Here is a 24,195-nt window from a genome sequence, read left to right as displayed (position 1 = left end):
GTGTTGCAGGCTTACTGTCGCTGGTAATCATGTTTTTCGAAACATTCCTGGGCACTGATAGTTCAGAGTCCAAAGTGGCAGGTTACCCAGAGTAGGTGAAATGCATGGTTCCCTTCTTGTGTCAAGAGATACACAAGTCTTGTGTCAAAACTCCACACTGAACTCCTATCAGCACCATGAGGGCAGAGGGAAAATAGTCACCTGAAAGCATGATGGTACCTGTTAGCAACCCCTTCCTAATTTGCTTCTTTTTTTTTTTTGCTACATTTAGGTTGCAAGACCCATGTATATCATCTTTTGACTATGCTATCAGAAAACCAGATGAGCCATCTCTTTGGATAAGTTTAGGTTAGAGCAATGTCACATGTAGCCCTGCTGTAGAGGAGTCCTAAAAAAAGAAAAGAAACACACCACATCTCTGATATGTGAGGAAAGATGCTACCTGAAGATACATGATACATTTTAGAAGTAAGCAACCTACAATTCTGGGAATGTGAAAAGCAGCCATTTCAAAAGGCTAATATGGTCCAAAGGCTAATGTGGTCCAAACCTATGTGGTCCAAACCTATGCATTTTCTTTAAGGCAGGTTTGCACAAAATACTTGAACATATATCTGCCATAATTAGCTGTGAAAGCTGAGGTTGACATACAGGTTCCTAAATTCAGGTGGATGAGACCAAAGAAAACTGCTTAAAAATATGAAATTCATTAGAAAAATCACCAGTAGTAATACCAGCATTTATATTTTGAGGATTATGTTAATAAACTGAGTTTTGCAGAAAACTATAATTAAGTCTAAATAAGTGCTCCCTGAAAGTAGCTCTACTGTCAGCTATCTACGTTTCTGAATCTGGATTCCCCATAACAGATTCTGTGATAATGAATGGAATATTGAAAAGTTAATTATTGTCTTATCAGAATAGATCTGGCAATTTCCATTTGCACAAGTTTTACTTGGAGAATATGCCAGGACTTTCTGATATTCCTGTACTTCAGTTCTTACTTTTTTTTCCCAAGTTTCTGGCATTAGCAACAGCACAGAACAGGAAGACATATGCAGCAATCTTTTGCAAAACAACCTGCAAGGAGCTTTTCTCTTTTGGAGTCCATGAAGGTCTGAAGCCTAAACACGTAACAGATTGTCCTCTTCAAGAGGATCTTCTAGAGGTCTTCAAGATCCATTAATGTTCCTCTAACACAGGAAGTAGTCAGATTATGACCTGATTTTACTCACATTTTATTTGCAGCACAGCTTTCTTGTTTCTGGTAGGAATATTGCTCTGAGCGCCTGGTTAGTGACTCCAGGATCAATTTTCACAATTGAGTAGAATTAGTACAGGAAACTTTCCTTGAAGTTTATACCTGTCTATTCATATCAGTCACCTACAAACAGAGACCAGCATTCTGGATCAAGATGTAGTGTGAATACCTCTGTAGCAAGAGGAAGAACGGGGCACAGAGTGGCACCCTGATTTGGGTGCTTCAGTGACCAAGCTGGTAAGATGAACCATATATATATGGTGACATGCAGACATCCTTAAGAAATGTGCAAACATTTCTGAGAATAGTTTGGTTCATCTTTGTGCAGTAAAACACTTTGATACCAAGAAGAGCAGAAATACTGTTGGAATGGATTCTAATTATTTCTAGTTCACAACTTTCTGTAACTGGCTGTCAAATAATATGAATTTTATTTTCTTTTCACCTACAGCACTTTATTTCTCCAGATTTAGCAGTTTCAGGTTAGAAATTAAGTCAGGAGAACAAGGCTTGAAAATATTCTCTGCTTGTGCTCTGTAATGGAAGATCTGCAGCAAGAGGCATCTTGCATTTTTTTCTGCAAAATTTATGAGTAATCCCAAGTAAATCAGGGAAATAGGGCTGGTAAGAGATGGAAAAAAAAGACTGTTTTACACTTACTGTGGAAAAGGAAATTTTTTATTACCTTTCTACAAAGGAACACAATACTTATTTATGATCTATTCCCCACGCAAAAATTAAGCCTTAATCCAAGTGCAATTTAAAACAAGCTGATTCAGTATTTGGCAACATCCTGTCCAGGAACTCAGGCTGTAGTTTCCTCCAGGGAAGATCTCCTGAGAGTGATTTACACTGTGGAAGGAAATAAAAGCAGAAATCAGACATACTCCTTCTCCCTTGCGGAAATACCTACCTATCTATATATCTATGCATATCTATGTGTAGTATATGTACACATGCACATACACAGCCACATACACATTCTCCAGAGATATTTTAAATATGTTGAAATTGCCATAAGCAGTGAAGCAGAGAGAAGACTTTCCAAACACCAGCCATGTGCCATGATCAGATGTTTATGTTATGCCACAACCCTTCTTAACAGATTGATGCTGGTAGTGTAATAGTAGTAGTATTAAAGGTTTCTGCATCTTCAAAGTGTTTGTTCAACACTGATTCTGGTGAAAACAGAGCTAATTCTTGTCTTTGTAGCAACCTGGTAGAGTTAAAATTAGTGTGATGAGGAAAAGTTGGAGTGCTTAAGAAATAGTAATGAAGGAATGTACCCAATATAACATGATTTTTACAGTGCAAAAAAATTTTTACACTAGTTCAATGTTACCATAAACTCACTGGAAACATCAGGCTGCAGGAACAGAATTCCTTACAGTCATATGCAAATAGTGATGTTCAGGCAGAAGCCAGTGAACTTCATACCAACATAAATATTTTTTTAATTACATTTTTGTGAATAGTTGAAATCTGAAAGCGTTACGATAGAAATAAGGCCACTTTTCATATTGCATACACCCATAATCAGAGCAATATTTTATGCCAAGGAAGGATGGAAGGATTTGTGTCAAAAGACTAATACAGAGAAAGGCCCAAAGAAGGGAAAATACTTCAGCAGTATTACAACATCCATTTCCTTAAAGGATGCAAGGTTCTGGAAAACAAGGGCTAAGGAAAAATTCCTCAATACCTGGTGAAGAGTTGTTGGCAGCATTCAACTAGCTCTGTGCTGTTGGCAGGGCCATCTGTGGAGTTGAAGGCATTTCCTATTAAGATGTGGCAAGGAACTTCCAGAGCAGGGACAGTCAGCATTCCTGTGAAGTAAGTAAAAATTTTCCTACTGAATAATGAAGAGGAATATAAGGCTTGGGGATGTCAGCCACTGGGGCACAGTCAGAGGAAATGGTCTGGCTAATACAAAATTACCCTCCAAGATGGTTCTGTAAAGGTGCAAGACCAAATGTGTCACACTGTAGAATTTGTAAAAAATCTGAATAATTTTACAGAACTGGATTAAAGCGTGACCACAGACATTACTTTTTTTTTTTTTTTTGGATGTACAAATTAAGGTGTGGTATGTTGTTGCACTTAGAACACTTTGGGTTTCTGCCCCTTTTAATGATACTGGAAAGGTACCTGCCTTTCTCACTGTTGGGCCAATGTGCTCTCATCAACTGAAATGCAGCCATGCACTTATAGCAGGATGAGTAAATAGAAGACATTTTGTTTTGTTCTAAATTGAGATAGTAGTGGTTTATTCATCTTTGTTTTGTTAGATGATCTCAAAAACCTCCTATAAATAGTAATAACAGCATTCATTGCAGTAATGGAAACAAAAAAATATGAAATTGCAGGTCCCTCTTTAGTGCTGTGGAACCTGGGCACATTTTTAATATGTCCTTATCTTAGATGATAGGTTAGTAGAAATTCCTTGGCTATTTTACCTTCTTCTGGGCCTAGGGGGAGCATTTGCCATGGTAAAAGCTGGTGGAATGTAATTTTATTTCTAAAGCAGATTTTGTTGTTTTGGAAAGATTTCCTAGTGGTTGTCCACAATTTCGTTTCTAAGGCCAGGGCTCACAATTTCGTTTTTAAGGCCAGGGCTATGAAATGACACATTTTAGTAATATTTCTTGATTCCTCAGTTACACAGGGTAGTGTCATATACTAAAATGGTATGGAGGGTGGTGATATTAATGACATTTTGTGTGTACTAGTTTTATAATCTTCAAAAAATAGTGTGGGTTATCCTTAGAATGTGTGTGGTTCCATTGCTGCAATGAACAGAAAGGGGTAGGGAAGCTGTAGTAGAAACAGACATACTGTTTTCAGCTACATAAAACACCAGGAATACGTGTTCTTTAACCTTCATCATGCAATTGTGCCTATCACATGCTTGGAAAAGAAAGCTGGGAAAGGGCTTTCTTTTCTTTTGAATCACCAATATTGTGGGGTTTTAATTGTCCCTAATAAAGGCTGTCACATTGTGACTCTTTAATCAGCTTGAAGGTGAGACTTTGAAAATAAGAATCTACCCCAACTTAACTTGTGGAAATACTTTTAGACCAAAAGATAAATTTTTAGCATTAAGATGAAAAGTTGTTCAGCTTCCCCCTCACTCCTTTCAGACCACTTCTGTTTCTGCTCTGTGATTACCTCTATATTACTGCAGCCAGCAATGTGGAAGGAGAATTTTAACTCATTTGTAGCTTGCTTTGTTCGTGAGTCATGTGTTACACACAGACTAACAACAAAAAGATATATAGGACACAGAAAAAGTAAGGATTTTAATATCCCAATTTTCAGGAACCTTTTGTTGCATATTGCCTGAATGGTGCCAAACCCGAAAATTACAGTGTTCGAGTGACAATAGTTGCCCAGCTGTGTCTATTGTGCGACGGACTGCCACCCTGTGGTCACCTATTGTAAGAGACACCAAACTTTGGCACGGTACCTGCAACACAAGCTGTCATGAAACAGGCAACAGTTCCCGCAATCATTGCTCTGAAGGCACCACCAGCTATTTCCTTTTTTTTTGAGGGAGCAATGCTTGCTAGAAAGAAAATTAAAAATGTGTGTCAAACATAAATACATTTAAAGATAAACTTGTAGGCTGTCCCACCACAAGAGAAAAAGGCCACCCTGCAGTTTCAGCCAGGAGAAAACTGAGGGAAACAAAGATGTCCTTGGCAGGCCAACTGAAGGCCCAGTGCCAATGCTGGCTCTTTCTGACAAGAAGGTGGCTTGAGTATAAAATGGTGACTTCTGTTTATCTTGGCAGTTTGAGTGCCAGGGCTGGAAGCCAAAGACTTTCAGAAGCAAGCCCTGGGCACAGCACCAGGGTCAGATCGGGTGCCTGGGTCCTGCACTGAAAAGCCAACCAGGGCTCCAGAGTAAAGGCAGAACCATCAGTTCTGACTATTTGGTGAGGAACTCAGACGTTTTTCAATTTTTTCTTCTCCCTCAAGATCTGAAAAGTCTTTTATTTCTTTTTCTTTCCTTTAAGTTAACTGAATACATGTGAGATTTTTACAGGAAACAGTCAACTTTTTCTTTCAAACCATCAGGCTACAGAGATAGTTTACTCCTCCTGAAGCCCAAGGGTTATAGTAGCTCTGCCTCTCGATGTGGGGGCTGGACAGCTAGGCTGCCTGGCAGGGTTTGGTCTCCTCCCCTTGCCAGCTCCCACTGCCTCTAAGCCAAAGCCTGTGCCCCTCTGGGAGCCCCTCCATATATAGGTGGGTGCTGGGTCCCATCAGAGCAGCTGCTCAGCCCCTACAGCTGCTAAGCTTCACCCCTAGCCTTTTCTTTGGGTGCTTTTTTTTGGGATCTGCTTGCCAAATAAATTGTCCATAAGAAGTGTTCTTACACAGGCCTCCTATTACCAGTCCAAGGGAGCCAAAGTTGGCAAATCCACAAAGAGCATAGGTGGCAATGACTTCAGAGCGAACCTGGAAAAGAAACACACACCATATTGAGTGCTCTGAGACAGCACCTGATTGTTTAGTGGTGTGAAAACATGGCCCTGTGGCAAAGGACCCTGAGTTCTGAAATCATTCTGTTTTGTTCAGCTGCTGCCCTGGTTTTCAGCACGGTAGGATTACTCTTTTGCTGAAAGGTGAAGGATTTCATATCCACTGTTTGTGTGGAGACTCAAACCATGTGGTGTTTCATTTTTCAAGTACATTAATGTGCCTTGGTATTGCGTATGGGTAATCAAAGACAAAAAATAATTTTTATTTTAATCTAGTTGCTGTTTTTTGAAGGTATGAGTCAGAAAGTTTTAACTCCTCTTGTTGTTCACAGCTGAAGTCCCTCTAGAACAGTGATGAAACCTCAAGTTTTGGTATGTATCCCTTACTTCTCTGTTCCTGAACAAGCAGAGGGCTCCACGTGCAAAGCTGCTCCACTCTGTGCACAGAGGAATAAAGGGGAAGTGGATTCCCATAGAGCACATGTTTTGATGTGGTAGCAGGCAGAGGGACATTATGATTTTGGAACCCCTATTATTGACTTATTTCCTTCCTGACTTCAGCCTTCACTTTCCTCCACTTGGGCAACACCAGGTCAGTCAAGACCTCAAAGCAGAGACAAAGCTGGGTTGGTCTTCACCCCCATGCAGGAACCCTTCACAGGACACAAAATTACTTTGGGTGAAATCAAGCTACAAATCTTTGAAACCCTGAGACAAATGTAGTTCATACATTTTGGAAAAGGAAGTAACATATCTCAGCAAATGGATTTTTTGTCCCCATGGCAGCTTTGAAGTCCAATTTACTGTGTTTTAGGCCCAAGCAGGAGAGGCCTGAGTCAGTGTCCTAGTTTGTTTCCTGTTTATTGTAGTTCCAATTTCCATTCTTGTTATATGAAAACAAATTTGTAGATTATTTTCAATCACTCTGCAGATATGCAGGAAAATGCTTTTCAAGTATGTACTCTACCTGCTCTTCCTAGAAATGGCTGTGTGTGCTCTAATTTCCCTGTTTTCATTTGCACTTTTCTAGCACTGAAAAACAAGCCCCTTGTTTGTCTCTGCTGACTGACCGGATCTATTAGAGAGTTCTGAAGCTGAAGAGGAATTAAAAGTGGAAATGAAGTGCACTTTCACCAGAATTGCTGTACCAGAATTAAAATGCTTACCAGAAATTGTTTTACTAGTGTTAGAAATAAAAATTATTTTTAAATCTCAGATGTTTTTTCTCTGGAAACTTATACAGCTTACTTTATATAAATAAAGTGAACATGGAATTTCTATGGTTTAGTTGCTACTTAAAATGAAAGAAAATAGAAGGAAAAAGAAAGGAAGACGAAAAGAAAAGAAATAAAAGAAAATAAAAAGAGAAGTAAAGGGAAAAAGAAAAGAACTGAATTTTAATGCTGAATTTCAGATTAAAAAATAAAATAATCACTCATTCAGGAGCTAAGAGCCATATTCCCCTTGTAGAATATTGCTTGACTACAGCCAGGCAGATCAGAGATCTGTTTAACCCAGTGTCTTATTTCCAGGAATTCTGGGAACATTGTTAATGGATGCTCAGTCAATCAATCATTCAATCAGCCCACATAGCTTTCTACCTCCACCTGTGAAATAAGTATTGGTAATAAGGAATGCAAGTGGTTGGGAACATGTTTTGGGGTTTGTATACAAGGAAAGTGTACATAGCATTACACCAGATCAGCTGGACATTTAAAGCTGTGCCAAAGCAAGCTTCCCAACTAAAGGTACTCTATAATGACAATTTGTCTTGATTTGAGGAAGAAAGGCCAGTGCATATATGAAGCCTGGTATCAAAGGTTTTGTTGGCTGTGCTTAGAATAAAAATGAATTTAGCACAGGCTGTGCATGTGTATGCCAGATGGGGGGAAAGTCATTGCTGCAAATGTCAGCTTTGATCACAGCTGTGGTCACTGATCCTGTGCACACACACAGCATGCCCTTTGAATTGCCATCCTCTAGGTTTCTTCCTCAAGGAACTGCAGTAAAAATTAAGTACCCTGTTGGGTGAATCTAGGTGGATGTAGAAATAAAGTCTGCTCAGGCTTTGGCTGGAAATCCTCATGTAAACTAACTTTTGTTGACCAATGAAACAAACTGGTTGGACTCAATGCAGCAAGGAAGGTGTTTGCCACAAACCTATGTCTATTACTTCCCTCTGCACCAGGGACAACCTCCAGCAGAAGTATGTCAGTATTGCCTAAAATGGCATCATCTAAAGCTTGCTGGACGCTTATCTTGAAGCTTAATGTTTTGATAAATCTCTGCAGACAGGAGGATCCTTCAGTTCTTGCCCAGAATCTTCCTGGAAGTGCTTTCATAGGGAAGTGCTAGCTAAGAATGAGGTAAAAAGAAACTCATCTTGACAAAAGCGTTGGTCTTAGGTGTGGTGCCCTGTGGGACTCTTTCTTTCCTTTGTGGTAGTTAGCATGATGATTGCCATGGTAGCCTCTCAAAGTAAGGTTGCATTTTCATAATTTAACTGTCACTGGAAAACACACTTTAGAAAAAAAATATGCCACCATTATCCCCTTGTGCTGGAAAATAAGTCAAGTTTCAACCAAAAAGTATTTGACCCAGTAAATCGATGGAATAGAAAATGTTACTTACAGTCATATATTGTTTCACACCATTTATGTACATGTTCCCACCCTTTTCTCGTTTGTGAATCAGTTTTGAGAGGCGATCATAAGCCACAAATTCATTGAAGAAAGTTTTGTAACCTAGTAGTCCACCAACAATAAAACTGTCTTCCCAATCTACCCCCATCATGAAAGAGAATGGCATGAAGACATAAGCACAAATGTTCTGCAAAATACAAAAGATAAAGCAGGTCAAAAGATTTGGTTGGTCAAAGAAAAATGGCATGTGGTAAGTCCTCTAAACTTAGTAAGTATGGTCTTATTTTGGTGGAGCCTGAAAATTGGCCTTGAATTCTTCCTGCCAAAATGTCTGCCATACTGACAGGTTTTGATAGGTTAGTCTTTTTAAAAGACTAACCCAAAATTCAGATATAAAAAAGTAACTAACTAGATACACTCCTAATTTTACACCTAGAGTAAAACAGAAGTCTGTGTGCCTTTATTCCCTAGTAGCAGCTTCAGATTGGGCATAGTGTTTGAAGCAAAGAAGAACTCTGTTGAAAGAGCTGATAAGATAACTGAGTCTAGTTTTTCCTCTGATTAAATCAAATGTATCTGATGAACATGGTTAATTACCAGATTATCGGACTTCAACTGGTATAAATAAAAGACAAGTCTGCATAAAAGCTGTACATCTGAAATAACCGAAGCTGTAATTTTTTTTCATAGCATATAAAGTTTTATGCAAATCAAACAAAAAAGCCCCCCACACCATAGCATAGCTTATTTTTATATAAGACAGAAAACAGTTCGTTAGTTAGCTTCTCTGCCTACAAAAGACTAGAGGTTAGTGTCACTCAAAAGGGATGGCTGGATGCTGTATCTGTTGGTCTGAGTTCCCTGTGGGTCACTTATCAGTTCAAATCTTATTCCATCTAGCAGTTGTTGAAAAAACAGCCCTTGCATGAGTGTGGCTGAGGTATTCATATTTGTGCTTTTCCTCTGCTGTGGTTGTCTATGCAGTGGATAATCTGTGGAAGCTCTGCAGGGTAATATCTTAATATTGCTGAAGCCACATCTGCTGTGACTGTCTTGAATAGACACTTCTGCAGCACCTTTATTGCAATGTCATATTCATGCTTCACATGGTACTTTTATTAGGAGATTGCAAAACAAAGAGCCCAAAACAACTGATTGAAGATTGTTGCATGGGTATATCGACAAAAACGATGTATTGACATAGGTTAAAAAAATAATTCCTGCTTAAAATCTGCTTGCTCGGCCGAGTGTTTTGTTTTACAATTTTTATTGAAAACCAAGTAGTACTGTAAGTCAGATCTGGCCTTCCTCCAATGTTATGAGTGTTAAGGACTACATGGGGCTCTCTAAAGCTGAAGCCATTTTCAGCTTGTTTTGGCTCAAGATGATGCTAATGGCTTGATAAGTGTGTTGCTAACAGGATCAGCTATACAGCCAAGTCAGAGGAGGCAGGTATTAGCATACAATGCTCTGTAAACACACCCTGTTGGTTAGAAAGAGCACCACAGAGAGAAGTTATACATGGACTAATAGATACAGAAATATTTCCATGGCAACAATTCTCCTTTGGCTGTAAAGACATATTTCAAGAACATGCACATAAAAATATACATTTTTAGTTCTTATTAAAAATGTAAAACAAAACCAAAACAACAACAACGAAAACCACAACAGAACCACACAAGTACTTAATTTGAGAAAGACAAATTATGCATGTACGTAAGATGCATGAAGGGCCTGAGGACCATACCTCAAAGTTCAGCTGTGGGTAGTCAAACAGATTGCCAAACCAAGAGAGTGCTGAGTCAAGGAAAGCCAGAAGGGCAAGGAAGGCAATCAGATTCACAGTGATGTTTGCCACCAGCATGATGGAGGTAGAGGCACCTTGACTGGCTGCTTCCAGCAGGTTCTTCGATTCACTTTATCATTGAAAAGAAAACCACAATGTGAATATTTTTTTTTATTCAAGAGCAAATCATAGAACTTAAAGGTACATGGACTTGATTACAAATCTACTAGAGAAGCTGACTGTCCACTCATAGGAAAAAATGATGACGCAGAATAGTTTTTTTCTCTCAGTCCTCATAGAGAGGGAGAGTATACTTTTGGTGCACTGAAGATGAATTCTGGAACATTCAGGATTGGGCAAGCTTTGCATCAGGTCTCAGTACTGTGACTGCCCATGGCACCACTGGAAAGCAGAAGTGGGCACTGCTTTTCTTGCAGGCAGCCCAGATACCTGGGCTGTTCAGGAATAGCTCCTCAGGAGCTCTTTTGCTTTGCCTGAAACTGTCAGGCAAATTCAGGTCTCCTTGAAGATGGGCAACAGATTTGCTGCTACCATCACTGAAATTATTGTTCCACCTTTACTTTTGTATGTTTGCATTTAGATTGGCTACAAAGCATACACAGCACCAGAGCAAATGGGAAAGCCTCTTGGTGGCTCACCTCAGATATGTGTTCCCCTCTTTTTTTAGAGGTTTTATTGTCCAGATCCTTGACATCTCTGTGCCTGTCCCAATGGGTAGTTCATGTATTGTAATGGGGTATGTTGCACCTGTATTCACAAACTACTCGTTTGAGGTATATCGGTGTATAATTAACATATTGCTTGTACATCCATGTACTTCCATGTACTAACTCTTAAGCTTAACTGTGAGTTATTTTTTCAAAATCTCATTTCTGCATGAGTATTACTATTAATTAGAGCCTAGATCATCTTACCTTTTTGCCATTTGAAGGCCATTTTTCAGAGTTATTGTAGGCTTTTCAGTTTCAGGCCAGAATAGTTTGGAGGTGGCTAATGATGCTGGTGCTGACATAACAGAAGCAGTCAGTAGGTGGGAGGCGGAGACCTAAAATTCCAGGTGGCAGAAAATATGCTGGGGTAGCCACATCATGCACAAACATTGAGGAAAGCAATTAAAATTACTAGACGCTTCGATCATTTTTTTACAGCAGGTCAGCAAAAGTTCGTATTGCTCATAAGGAAAATAATAGGATGAGCAATACAGAGAAATCCAACTGGAGACAGTAATAGTCTAAGTAGTGAAAATATGGAGTAACTTTTCCAAGAGGCAAACTGTTTGAGTCCTGTCCTGTGGCAAGTGGGAAGGCAAAACAAAATAACAAAAATCCCAAATCCATTGAGCACAGCTGGGTGTAGCACTAGTAGAGCAGGTGCAGCCTCCTGTAACACCCCCTTTATGCCCTGCAGTGACAGAAAATTGCTTTTTCCCCTTGATGCTATGTTTATAAGAAGTAACATGGCCTAAAATAAACTCTTCTATTTCCCTTTCACCCCCTTCTCCACAAATTTGTACACAAAACAACTTTTTTACTAATTTGTGCAGCATTTCCATAACTTCTCTTGATCTCTCTGTCTTTTTGGTCAGTCCTCCCTTCTTGCTTCTGCATCTCTACTGTATTTTATTCGGATATAGAATAACATTTACCAACTATCCCCCAATGACTGATGATAAATCACATAAGACATGATTTTTGTGCTTCCAGTCCCTTGGCAGAAAAAACATTTACTACCTGTGTTTGTACAGCATCATTAGAACCTTAGTTGCAAGTCAACTCTTAAGGTTCCTAGGGCTAGCAGCAGTTCCCAAAGGACTTTATCTATGTCACGACTGCCACAGAAGTGGGAGGGTTGATCATTTAGTATATTCCACGTCAGTTCATCTTGACTGTAGGAAAGTACACAAATAAATCATCTCCTTGCAGCTGTGGCAGGAAATTTCTCTGTTATTATGTAGGCTGACGTTTGTCGTACTTAACAATATTTTCAAGATCAGATCTTGGTATATTTTTTGCTGTCTGAAGAAAAGGGAATTTTTGTGGTTAATTGTTTCAGGGAAAAAATAAAGGACAGGAATGACTCAGGTTTACTTCCAAAGCATTTTAGCTAGGCTTCCATACTGATATGATTTCAGATAAACATTGTAATTTTCAGGTTTTTTTCCACCTCTTACCCCAAAAGAAATATATGCTCCTAGGACACTTCCAGCAATAGTTGAGAATCCAGCTGTCATGACTGCATGGAGTTCTGATTTGGTGATATATGGTAAATAAGGCCGTATCAGGAGAGGAGACTCTGTCTGGAAGTGAAAAACAACTACCAAGTTAAGAACTTCGTAATAAACCCTCAGAGGTGTCTTTTATTAACAGGGCAGAAAAAAGAGTGTGTGTATCCTACTTCTTTACATGTCTTTGGCTAGTTAATTGTAGTGATAATGAGCGCTCTGGTTATTAAGAGGTTGGGGTTTTTTTACCCCAAGAAGGAAAATAATACTAACATCCATCTTGTCTAAAGACAAATCTTGGTGGTTTAATATCTACCCCCAAGGCCCAGTGAAATAGCCAGGAAATCCTGATCCAGTTCTGAGTGAGTTAAAAACAGCTACAGGTTTCATCTGTAAACCAGTGCAGGTGAAACATGCGTATCAGCCACTGTAGGCAGCCTCTAGACTGGAGGCAGTGGCATGCAGAGTTTAAACCTGAGAGAAGTTTGATACTAGTGATGCACCACTACTAAATAACTGATACACTAGTGATGGGCTTGGATAATACTTGGTGATCTTTCCACATTGCTTGAAAGCTCAGGACAGATACTGCTGTTGTGCAAGTTTGACGGATTTCCTGTTAAATTGGGCTGTTAGATTCTATCCCATGCTTTTTTGGCTGAGGCCTGTCTCAACCAGCCCTGGATCTTAGTTTTCTTCATTGCCTGTCTCTCCTGTCCTTGTCTACTTCGTGTGCCCTTGTTTCATCCCATTTGCCTCTTCAACTGAAAAAACAAATTGGCATTTTTTCATAGCCTTGAAGTAGCCTGAAGGTCTTTTTAATGGAGACCTACCACCTACACTCATGCCTGACCTTCTGTGGGGCAAAACTTATGGTTCCCAAAACCCACCGCTGATAAATGTACATATCAGAATTCCAGAAATCAACGACCAGTTCTGCTGTACTGCAGTCCCAGCTTCATACTACATTATACTTTTATACATTTTATACAAACTATTTTGCCATATTCAGTAAACTTGTGCTAGCCTGTTTTCTATGCTCCAACTCACCTGACCCACAAATATGTTACCTGCAGCTACCAGAGACTCAACCGGAGTTGTCCCTAGGAAAATCTGCATTATCCAACCAACCTAAAAAAAAAAAAGAAACAACACATTGGTCTTCCTGTTTCATGCACTTCTTGAATTTGAATTAATCATGCCAACAGAGGAGTTCTAAGACACCTTAAAATATTTCATGATTTAATCATTTCAGCTTCACATTCATTTAAGAGTAAGATATGAAATAAGTAATGCAATAAGCCAAAGGAGGAATAATTAAACAGAAATGAAAGTACCCTAGGCTCTTCCCGGATACAAAATTGTTAAATTAAATTAATCAAAGCAGATCTTTTGACGTCTTCTTGCTACTTTTATGTACCTGTCCAAAGGGACTTTGATCTTATGAAGAGAAAAAAAAGTGAAATTTAGATTAAGGATAAAATTGCCTCATAGAAATTTTAGCACACTTATTTCAGCTAAGTGAGGTTTGTGATGCTTATATAACAATTCTGTGAATGAGAAGGACAAAGGATGTCTTAATGGTATCTTCAAATAAGGTTTAACTGTCACCATGCAGTAACATCTTTTCCCTCCTATGATAAATTTATTGGGTGGACAGGGCAGGAAAAGGACTTCCTGTGGACTTTTCTTAGTGGACACTGCCACTGGATGTGGCACCTGATGCACCTGATGAAAGCGAACACTTAAGAGCATGAGGCAAGGAACCAGCCTCTGATGTTATTATGGGGAATCTGTGGCGAGGTATATGCAATTGCTACTGCAATGCTTAGTAGAAAGCAGAAATCCACTCTCTGTGATACAGCCGCCACGTGGCACTTTTTGGGCTGGGAGAGAGGCAGGCACAAAGGAAGATTTAAGCAAGCATGGCATATGAGGAATGGTAAAACTAAGTAGGCAAGCCTAACAACTGCTGTGATGTTAACAATAAATCCAGGTTGAGGGGAGGAAAATGTGCCTGTGATGCCAGTAGGGTTTTGCAGTGTCAGCATTTGGAACTATTTCCAGTTAAAAAAAACCAACTACTTTTCATATATGTACCCCTTAGCAGCTTGGTCAGGGCCAATGCCACAGTTCAGCTGCATGTGTTCAAGAAGTGTCCCATAGTGGGCAAAGGAGTACCTACTGGCAAAAATTCATACCTTTGCAACAAGCCACTGCATGAATCCAACATGGTAAAGCATAGACATTACTGTGCTGAAGAAAACCACAATTGGCAGGACCTGATTTGAAGACACAAAATCATCAGCACATCTAGAATGGTTGTCTTTTTCTCAGTTCTATAAGCCACTTAATTTTTGAAAAAGAGGATCATGTTTCTGGAGACACAATTGAAGGCACGAAAAAAAAGGCTTAACTTATGCTGTAAATTTTTGAACCTTCTAGACTCATTTGTGTTTGTGCTAGAACTTATTATTTTTCTTGTATTGACATAGCTTTCTAACCAAAGGCTTACAATAGTTCTGCAACTGGCTGGTTTAACGTGATATGCATTAGCATACATCCACATCAAGTCAGCTCAAAGTATGTCTACAAAAACTTGGATAAGTAAGTACATCCATAGAATGCACAAGCCATTAGCAGGAATATATCCAATGGGACTGTGGTGAAGAGTTGAGAGCTCAGCTTTTCTGTGTATGTGCTAACACTGTTTGGACTTCTTGATAAGCAAAAGTTGAAGAGATTTTGATTGATATTGTAGCTGACTTGATTTCACACAATCAAGGGTAGCTTCCTCAAACCACTCATACTGTGGAGCTGCCTTTTAATAACACATTATTATTTATTCTGCTCTACTTATAGCATTATATAATGCCAATGTGGAGCATTCAAGAACTCTGTAACTGTACGCACAGACAGAATTTGTTAAAAAAAATTCACAGGTGTGTACTTATTCAATACAAGAAGAGATTGAAGTGAAAAGAAGTATCTTTCAGTGGAGACATAGTTCAAAAGAACTGCACGAATGCCTAATCCACTGTCTGATGGGTTATGACATACGCTGTGTTTTTATCCTGAATAAAACTAATGATCACTTGATGCTCAAATAAGTTAAATCAGAATCTCAGCATTTCTCTGAGAGCACAAAACAGGAAGCAAAATCCCCCTCAAAAGGTCCAAAATGAGGCAGACAGATTAGTTACAGTTAAAACAGTACCACTAATACACAGAAGCTTTAATATATGTTCAACTGAGGGCATAATGCATTCCAAATAAAAGCAAGGAATGGAATGAAGAACACTTTGTTACCTCAGACCTTTTCAGTTAATAAAAGCTGTGATTTTATAGGGGAGAGTTAGTACTATCAGCAATTTGATAAAGGTTTGAAAACTCAATTTAGACTACTGAGAATCCTCTTGCTAAAGGGAGAGAATACAAATCAGACATCCCTGTGATTTTCAAAAGTTAATATGAGGCTGCTTTCTCTAGTTTAATTCTTTAATCCTTTTAGTGATCCTCTCAGGGTAGTTTGTCATGCAGTGGCAGCAGAAAGTTTAGTTCAGTAAACATAACACCTTTCTCTACTGCCATTTCTCTCCTGCTATTTCCCCTCCCTAGTCCTAAGTGCATTCTAGCCAGAGAGGCATCTGGCTCACAGCTGAATCCATGCCTTGGCACAGGTAAGGACTGCTGTAATTCCTGTCAGGAAATGGGTCTGGAGAGACAGTGGGCACACAAGCAAAGGTCAGCTGTCTGTACTAAGTGTTAAAAACTGTGAGTGTCCTCCCATCTTTCACTCCAAAGGGATGAAATGAGCTCTCAGGTATCTCTGTGATTTTGTTTTAGTTGAAGGAGTGAGAATACAATGTTCTGCCTATGCTAGATGACAGCTGCTACCCTTTGAAAATGCCTTACATAAATTTAAAATATGCTTTTCTATTTATGAGGTTGCAAGCATTTTTAGATGGACCATTTGTCTTTACAAAAAAGGGGAATTTGTTTTCCAGTTGTGATCTTTTGTGCCTTGACTGTGAAGAAGCTGGGGACTATTTTATAACTAAACTCTCCTGCCTAAATCATTAGTGTCTCTATGTGGTACCTACTATGTCTTCATCAGAAAAGCACATGAACCATTCGGTAGTTAAGTAATAGTAATGTTTTTTCTATTCGAGGATAGCTTTCATCTAAGGCATAACAAAATAACGTGGAAAACAGTGGCAAGCTATTACTCTTAAATAAGCAGAATATAACTAAGCTACTGGGAACACATTACATTGCAGCAAGTTCTCAATTGCCTTACATTGCAGCAAGATCTCAATTGTCTTGTCTGCAGAGATAAACACAACGAAAAACACTTAATATGAAACAAACAGATCAACTGAAATAAAAACCAGAACTCTTCAGCAGAAAAGCCCCCCACAGTGTGAATACTCTGAAGTGTTAAGTCAGTGGTTTTGAAACTGGAAAGAAAGAAGTAACAGCCTCAAAGATGTGGGTAGTCTGAACAGGAGGTGACAAAGAGATGGTCTCCAATTTGCTTCAACCATTAAAAAAATCACTGGTTTAATATGGAAACACACACCACTACAGCCTGTAGGTGGAGACAGTTGTCAACTCTGAGAAAAGTGAGAGACCCACAAAAGGAAACACAAGAGGGAAGTCAGGTGGACTTTAGCTATAGAGGAAAACTCAAAAAGAGCTAGCATATGGGAGGAGTGGAAGGGCCTGCAATACAATTATATGCATGGTTAAACTATTGTATTTCTATTTGTAGATAAACTTGCATGGAAGTTTAATCTTCAAGATATAAAGCTCTTAGTAACTACTCCACACCTTTAAATAGTTAAGTTTTAATTGATTAACAGCTTTAACAAGGGCTCTGAAAAATCCCACAACATTGCACTGAAGAAATGTTACTAAAGAGCTCTTTAGAATTACATTTATGTGGCCTACAAATGCTCAGTTAATGCTTCCCATAATGCAACCTCTAAGAAAATAATTTTTAATTGTTTTATATTTATTGTCAATTCCTCAATATGGTTTGACCTTACTAAAGAGTTTTCAGATCATGATTATTGCCTGTGCTACATGCAGGACAGGGAGCTGAAATTCTTGGCTGCTCTTAACACTTCTCCCATTTGTGGTTTGATGTTCACTTTTTTCCTTATCATCTTTCAAAGAAGATGCTACTGTTTAAGGAATATACTAGATTCAGACCTTAAAGCCTGACCTTTAAAGAAAAGCCTTTCTCAGGGAGCAATAATCTTCCTGGAACACAAAAGAAACTACTAACATAAAAGAATTCTAATTCCCTGCTTGCTTGAAGCAAACAGCCTTTCATTGTCAAATGGATAGATGTTTTTTTCCCGATGACTTAAGTACTTAGGTGTGCTTGTTTCTGTGAGCAAGTGTGGGTTTTTTCCACAATTCTGAAAATCTGCATCTGCATACACAAAAATGCGTTTTAAGTAACCCAGATTATACATGCAAACGTATGTATTAATGACTAATTAGTGTTTCCAAGACTATGTGCTCATGGGCTGTAGTGAGACTGATGAGAATGCCCACTGGGTGCGTGCAAAGGACACTTCTGCTCTGGAAACTGTGTCCATCTAAGTTAGCAGAAAACAGACGTGTCCCTGCATAGTCCTAAGGATGCAGTATAGACATAACTGGCCTATAATAGTTCCCTGTGGAAGACTACCCTATGACTTGTTTAGTATGTCTTAAGAGAGAAACTGAGATTAAATTTCTCTTTTGGATGTCACTCTGAAAGATCTGGGGCAAGATGTGGATAGCTCAGGCCTACGTGCAAACCTCATAAAATACCTGAAGGATACAAAACATCATTTTCAACCATCTTAATCTCCACCTAAATTACAATTACAATTCTCTCTGTTTCTAGAGAGAATAGGATGACTGTTAAGCACTCATATTGGAAGAGAAATCTCTTTCTACAGAAGTATCAGATGGAGTATGTTCTGGTTCTGCTGTGTGCTTGCCTGCCACTGTTTACCATACGTATTTCTGTACCAACACATGTGCAGTTCTGAAAATTAGCTCAAAACTGTGTTTTGCTTTCTTGTTTTCAAGTGTGAAAATAACCTAGTTGTCCCTGCTATTCTCTTCTAGAAATCCCATGTCTTTGCTGATTATGCCATAGAATAAGACCTATAGATGTGTGCATATACAAAAGCAAACTTTTGCCTTTCTGGTACTTAGTTATGGCCTTAGTGAGCTAAGTATTTTGCATCACAACTGAAGCATTAAAAAATCCCCTTGAAAAAAATTGTATTTCATGAGGGATTGTGGAAAAATTCAGGAAAAACAAACAGTACTGGGAGCTGGAATGAAACCATTTAACTCCCAGGATTTGTACTTGCTAATGCAAATTATCATTTGAGTGCTCAGTAAAGGTGAAAGGAGACTGGAAAGTGAAATAAAAGATAAAAAAACACTGTAATTAAAATATAGTTTATAAATTAGCTGAAAGATGTTCTGAATGTTCTTAGTAGCAGCATATTTTACAGGTAGCATCTGTCCCTTTAGCAGTGAAAGAGCTATGTGTGAAAAATATCCACTTTGGAATAGCACCTCCAGGAAAAGAAGATAAAATGCATGTAAGTCCACAGCCAGCTGTCTGCAATACCAGACAAAACAATGGTCTCTAAGATAATCCTGGTTAATTTTTCATGGTTGATTTTTTTGTTGTTGTTGTTGTTGGTTTGTTTTGCTTTTTATGTTCTTGTTTCCAACCTCAGCAGATACTACAGCATGGGAGCAAAACCAGACAGGATGCAGGTGCAGGTAAAAGATTACAGAGCACATAAACTGTATTCCAGCCCTTTCCTAACTGGGTCTTTAAGAAAGAGCTGGGAAATGTCCTTGGGATCTCATTATTATTCTAATAACAATATAACATAACAAAAACAAAAAGAACAACAATGATGATAATGATAATAACAACAACAATAATAGGGATGATGATGATGATGATGTAGTTTTTCCTGCTTATTCATGGGCAGATTCTAACTCTTCTATGTGGTATACATCTGTGCTTTCCACTTCTACAGGGGCAATGTCTATGAGGTCTAGAAACAGCAATTCAGGATAGAACAACAGTGCAATATAGAAGCTTTACTTGGGCAGTGGTAGGGAAGACAGGCAGCAGTGAATATTTATTTCAGTAACCAGGTAGGACATTTTAACTTACTCTTTGTAGAAACATATCCCAAAGTTCTGTGTTTACTTTTAATAGATGTTGTTATAATGAGATTAAGTAAGTGTAACCTAATGTCACATTGTGTGGCAATAAATGAAGGGCTTTATGTGGGATTCCCAGATTTTCTATTCAGAGTGTCACATTAAGGAATAGTTTACTTCTTAGCTGATTTCTCTGGTGGCTGCACTGGTATCACAAGACATACAACAAATTTATTTCCCAATCATACTTTTCCTTTTTCTGATGTTTATCTGCCACAGACAGTACACATAAAACCTATCTTACCTTAAAAGCGAAGAAATGATCTGTGTATTTCTCACCAAACACAAACTTTGCACCTACGTCAGAGTACTCCAGAAAAGTCTGGGACAGAAAACAAAGAAAGTTAGCCAGGAGCTCTAGGTCCTGACAAAAACTAAGCAAATACTACTCATTGTTTTGCAGAGATTTGGTGAGGTGAAAGGAGCTTGTGCTCTACTGCGTAAGGGGCCAAGCTTTACTGACTGTGCCTGGCTGAACCAAGGGTCTCTGCTCTACACTGCCTGGAGTGCAGGCTGCCTCACATTTTCCTGCTGTATCCAACAAAATCAAGGCCATAAGCTATACTAAAATAAGAATTTATATTTTTTAATCTTGATAGAGTATTTCTGCACTCCCTCCTATGCAAGTAAATGCAAAACATTAAAAATTGAGATTCAGTGTCTGAAGAAAAGACTTTTGAAATGAGTAAGGAAAAGCTAGTCTAAAAACAATTTCTACTTTCAAATTCTGATCCGGTGCTGCATTTTCATACTCCTAATGACAACATATAGAACTAATTATACCATTTAAAATGAAGATGTAATAGCTAAAAACATGGAGTGACGATAAGGCATAATGAGCTAACAAAAGGGGGCACCAGACCTGCTTCAGACTGAAAAGGCAGACTGATAACCTGGTGACAAAACCCAGATGACTCCCACTGCTTGCACATTAGCAGCCAGACAGACGTCAGACCTGTGCCTTTGCTACTGAGCAGAGACAGTACATTCTGCACTGTCTTGTTTTAAATGCATTTAATTATCTCTACTGTGAAGAACAGCTGTGTGAATAGTATCCCTGGGGTGAAAAGTCTGAATGTCCTTCAGTGGGTACTCTCTAATCTACATTTTTGATTTCTTATTTATTCCTTTACAGTAATGGACTTTTTGAAAAAATGTTGTCCTTTCAGACTGCCTGCAGAAGCACCTCTGTATGGCTCCTGTCCCCTCTCTAGACATTCTTTGCTGCACACAGCTGTGGATTTCACTACTTGTAGCTGAATGGATTTTCCTATATGTTGTAAGAACTATGAAATGCCCCCAGGGCGAGGACTGTAGGTACTTGGAACACAACGTAGTTTTGTCTTGCTAAAGCCCAAGGTTTTTCAGCATATCAGGTTCATTGCAAGGACATTCTGGAGTTGGGCCATGCCTAAGAGTTTCTATGAGTTCCTTGGCACAATAGTGGTTTTGTTTTTGAAGGGTGCAAGCTACAAAGAAGAAAAGAAGGGTAGTTGTAGTTGGTGACTCCCTTCTGAGGGGAACTGAGGGCCCTGTATGTCGACCGGACCCATCCCACAGGGAGGTCTGCTGCCTTCCTGGGGTCTGGGTGAGAGATATTAGTAGGAGACTCCCTCAGCTAATCCAGCCCTCAGATTATTATCCACTGCTGGTAGTCCAGGCTGGCAGTGATGACATTAATGGAAGAAGTACCAGGGTGATTAAAAAGGACTTCAGGGCCCTGGGTCGATTAGTTCATGGGACAGGAGCACAGGTGGTGTTCGCCTCAGTTCCTGCAGTAGAGGGGATGAACGAGGAGAGGAATAGGAAAGCCTATCTCATCAATAGGTGGCTAAGGGATTGGTGCCATTGGAGGAACTTTGGGTTTTTGACTATGGGCCAAATTTCAGCATACCAGGTGGGCTGCATCTATCTAACAGGGGAAAAAGGACTCTAGCCCATAAGTTGGCGGGGCTGATAAGGAGGGCTTTAAACTAGGTTTGAAGGGGGGAGGGGCTGAAACTGGGCTCTCCAGAAAGGAGCCCAAGGGTGGACAGCCCAAGTTAAGAGACAAACCAGCAGCCCAGCTGAAGTGCATGTACACCAATGCACGCAGCATGGGCAACAAACAGGAGGAGCTGGAAGCCATCGTGCAGCAGGAAAGCTCTGATGTAATCGCTACCATGGAAACGTGGTGGGATGAGTCCCATGACTGGAGTGCTGCCATGGGTGGGCACAGGCTCTTCAGAAGGGACAGGCAGGGTAGGAGAGGTCGAGGGGTAGCCCTATATGTCAGAGTCTCGTGACTCTGTAGAAGTTGAAGTCGGTAATAACAAGGTGGAGTGCCTGTGGGCCAGAATCAGGGGGAAGGCAGACAAGGCTGATATCCTGGTGGGAGTCTGTTACAGACCACGCAATCAGGAGGATGAGGGTGATGAATTATTCTACAAGCAGTTGGCAGATGTTTCAAAATCACCGTCCCTTGGTCTTGTGGGTGACTTTAACCTGCTGGACATCTGCTGGGAACTCCACACAGCAGAGAGGAGGCAGTCTAGGAGATTCCTAGAGTGTATAGAAGACAATTTCCTGCTCCAGCTGGTAAATGAACCTACCAGGGATGGAGCCCCGCTTGACCTCCTTTTCACAAACAGAGAGGGGCTGGTGAGAGATGTAGTGGTCGGTGGATGTCTGGGACTCAGTGATCACAAAATAATAGAGTTTTCAATACTCAGGGATACAAGGAGGGTCGTCAATAAAATCTCTATGTTGGACTTCCGGAGGGCAGATTTTGGCCTATTCAGAAGACTACTCCAGAGTATACCCTGGGAAACAGCCCTTGAAAACAAAGGGGTCCAGCAGGGATGGATGTACTTCAAGGAGCAAGTTTTGAAAGCACAGGAGCAGGCTGTCCTGGTGTGCCGAAAGGCAAGCCAGTGGGGAAGACGACCGGTCTGGCTGAACAGGGAGACTTGAAAGAAATTAGGGTTAAAAAGAGGGCCTACCAATTATGGAAAAAAGGGCTAACTACTCAGGAGGAATTTAGGAATATAGTTAGGTTGTACAGAAAGAAAATTAGAGAGACAAAGGCACAACTTGAACTGAGTCTCGCCACCTCTGTGAAGGATAACAAAAAGTCCTTCTACAGATACATCAATGGCAAAAGGAGGGGCAAGGAAAACATCCATTCTTTACTGGACATGGGCAGGAATATAGTTGTCAAAGATGAAGAAAAGGCTGAGGTATTTAACACCTTCTTTGCCTCAGTTTTCAACAGTAAGACAGGTTATCCTGAGGACAGCTGGCTTCTGGAGCTTATAGAAGGTGACAAGAATCTGAACAGCCCCCCTGTAATCCAGAAGGAAACAGTCAGTGACCTGTTGAACTGCTTGGATCCCCACAAGTCCATGGGACCAGATGGGATCCACCCAAGGGTGATGAGAGAGCTGGCAGAAGAGCTCGCCAAGCCTCTCTCTATCATCTACCAACAGTCCTGGCTAACTGGGGACATCCCAGATGACTGGAAGTTGGTGAATGTCACGCCAATCCACAAAAAGGGCTGGAAGGAGAACCCAGAAAACTCCAGGCCTGTCAGCCTGACCTCTGCCTGACCTCAGTGCCTGTCAGGGTTATGGAACAGATCATCCTCAGTGAATCACACAGCACCTACAGGATGGACAAGGGATCAGACCCAGCCAGCACGGGTTTAGGAAGGGCAGGTCCTGTCTGACCAACCTGATCTCCTTTTATGATCAGGTGACCCGCCTGGTGGATGAGGGGAAGGCTGTGGATGTGGTCTACCTGGACTTCAGCAAGGCCTTTGACACCATCTTCCACAGCATTCTCCTGAAAAAGCTGTCAGCCCACAGTTTGGACAGGGGCACTCTGTGCTGGGTTAGGAACTGGCTGGAGGGCCGGGCCCAGAGAGTGGTGCTAAATGGTGCTGCATCCAGTTGGCGGCCGCTCACCAATGGTGTCCCCCAGGGATCAGTGTTGGGCCCAGTTCTGTTTAATATCTTTATTGATGATTTAGATGAGGGGATTGAGTCCATCATCAGCAAATTTGCAGATGACACTAAGCTGGGGGGAAGTGTCAATCAGCTGGAAGGCAGGACGGCTCTGCAGAGGGACCTGGACAGACTGGAGAGATGGGCTGATTCCAATGGGATGAGGTTCAACACGGCCAAGTGCCGGGGTCCTGCACTTTGGCCACAACAACCCCATGGGGAGCTCCAGGCTGGGCACAGAGTGGCTGAGAGCAGCCAGGCAGAGAGGACCTGGGAGTCTGGATTGACAGGAAGCTGAACATGAGCCAGCAGTGTGCCCAGGTGGCCAAGAAGGCAACGGCATCCTGGCCTGTATCAGGAACAGCATGGCCAGCAGGTCCAAGGAAGTGATTCTGCCCCTGTACTCAGTGCTGGTGAGGCCACACCTCGAGTCCTGTGTCCAGCTCCTGTGTCCCCTCAGTTTAGGAAGGATATCGAGGTCCTGGAGCAGGTCCAAAGGAGGGCAAACCAAGCTGGTGAAGGGACTCGA

The 24,195-nt window shown here is 40.5% G+C and overlaps 1 protein-coding gene across 1 annotated transcript in view; it reads right to left on the bottom strand.

Moving 5' to 3' along the window:
- Positions 1–1,921: 1,921 nt before the first annotated feature.
- SLC28A3 (solute carrier family 28 member 3) overlaps positions 1,922–24,195 on the bottom strand; it is a 48,024-nt gene continuing 25,750 nt past the window's right edge. Inside the window, exons 8-18 of the mRNA XM_071730842.1 lie at positions 19,928–20,005; positions 14,622–14,702; positions 13,471–13,551; positions 12,370–12,495; positions 11,114–11,244; positions 10,140–10,308; positions 8,379–8,576; positions 5,643–5,724; positions 4,728–4,826; positions 2,964–3,087; positions 1,922–2,113 (exon numbers count right to left, since the gene is read on the bottom strand). Coding sequence (XP_071586943.1) covers positions 1,999–2,113; positions 2,964–3,087; positions 4,728–4,826; positions 5,643–5,724; positions 8,379–8,576; positions 10,140–10,308; positions 11,114–11,244; positions 12,370–12,495; positions 13,471–13,551; positions 14,622–14,702; positions 19,928–20,005 — 1,284 coding nt within the window. The 3' untranslated portion in view covers positions 1,922–1,998. The remainder of the gene's footprint in view (positions 2,114–2,963; positions 3,088–4,727; positions 4,827–5,642; positions 5,725–8,378; positions 8,577–10,139; positions 10,309–11,113; positions 11,245–12,369; positions 12,496–13,470; positions 13,552–14,621; positions 14,703–19,927; positions 20,006–24,195) is intronic.

The sequence above is a fragment of the Heliangelus exortis genome, chromosome Z (genome assembly GCF_036169615.1).
Source record: "Heliangelus exortis chromosome Z, bHelExo1.hap1, whole genome shotgun sequence".
NCBI classification, from domain to species: Eukaryota; Metazoa; Chordata; class Aves; order Apodiformes; family Trochilidae; genus Heliangelus; species Heliangelus exortis.
The sequence above is the reverse complement of the archived record's forward strand: the minus strand, read 5'-3'. Positions and strand labels throughout refer to the sequence as shown.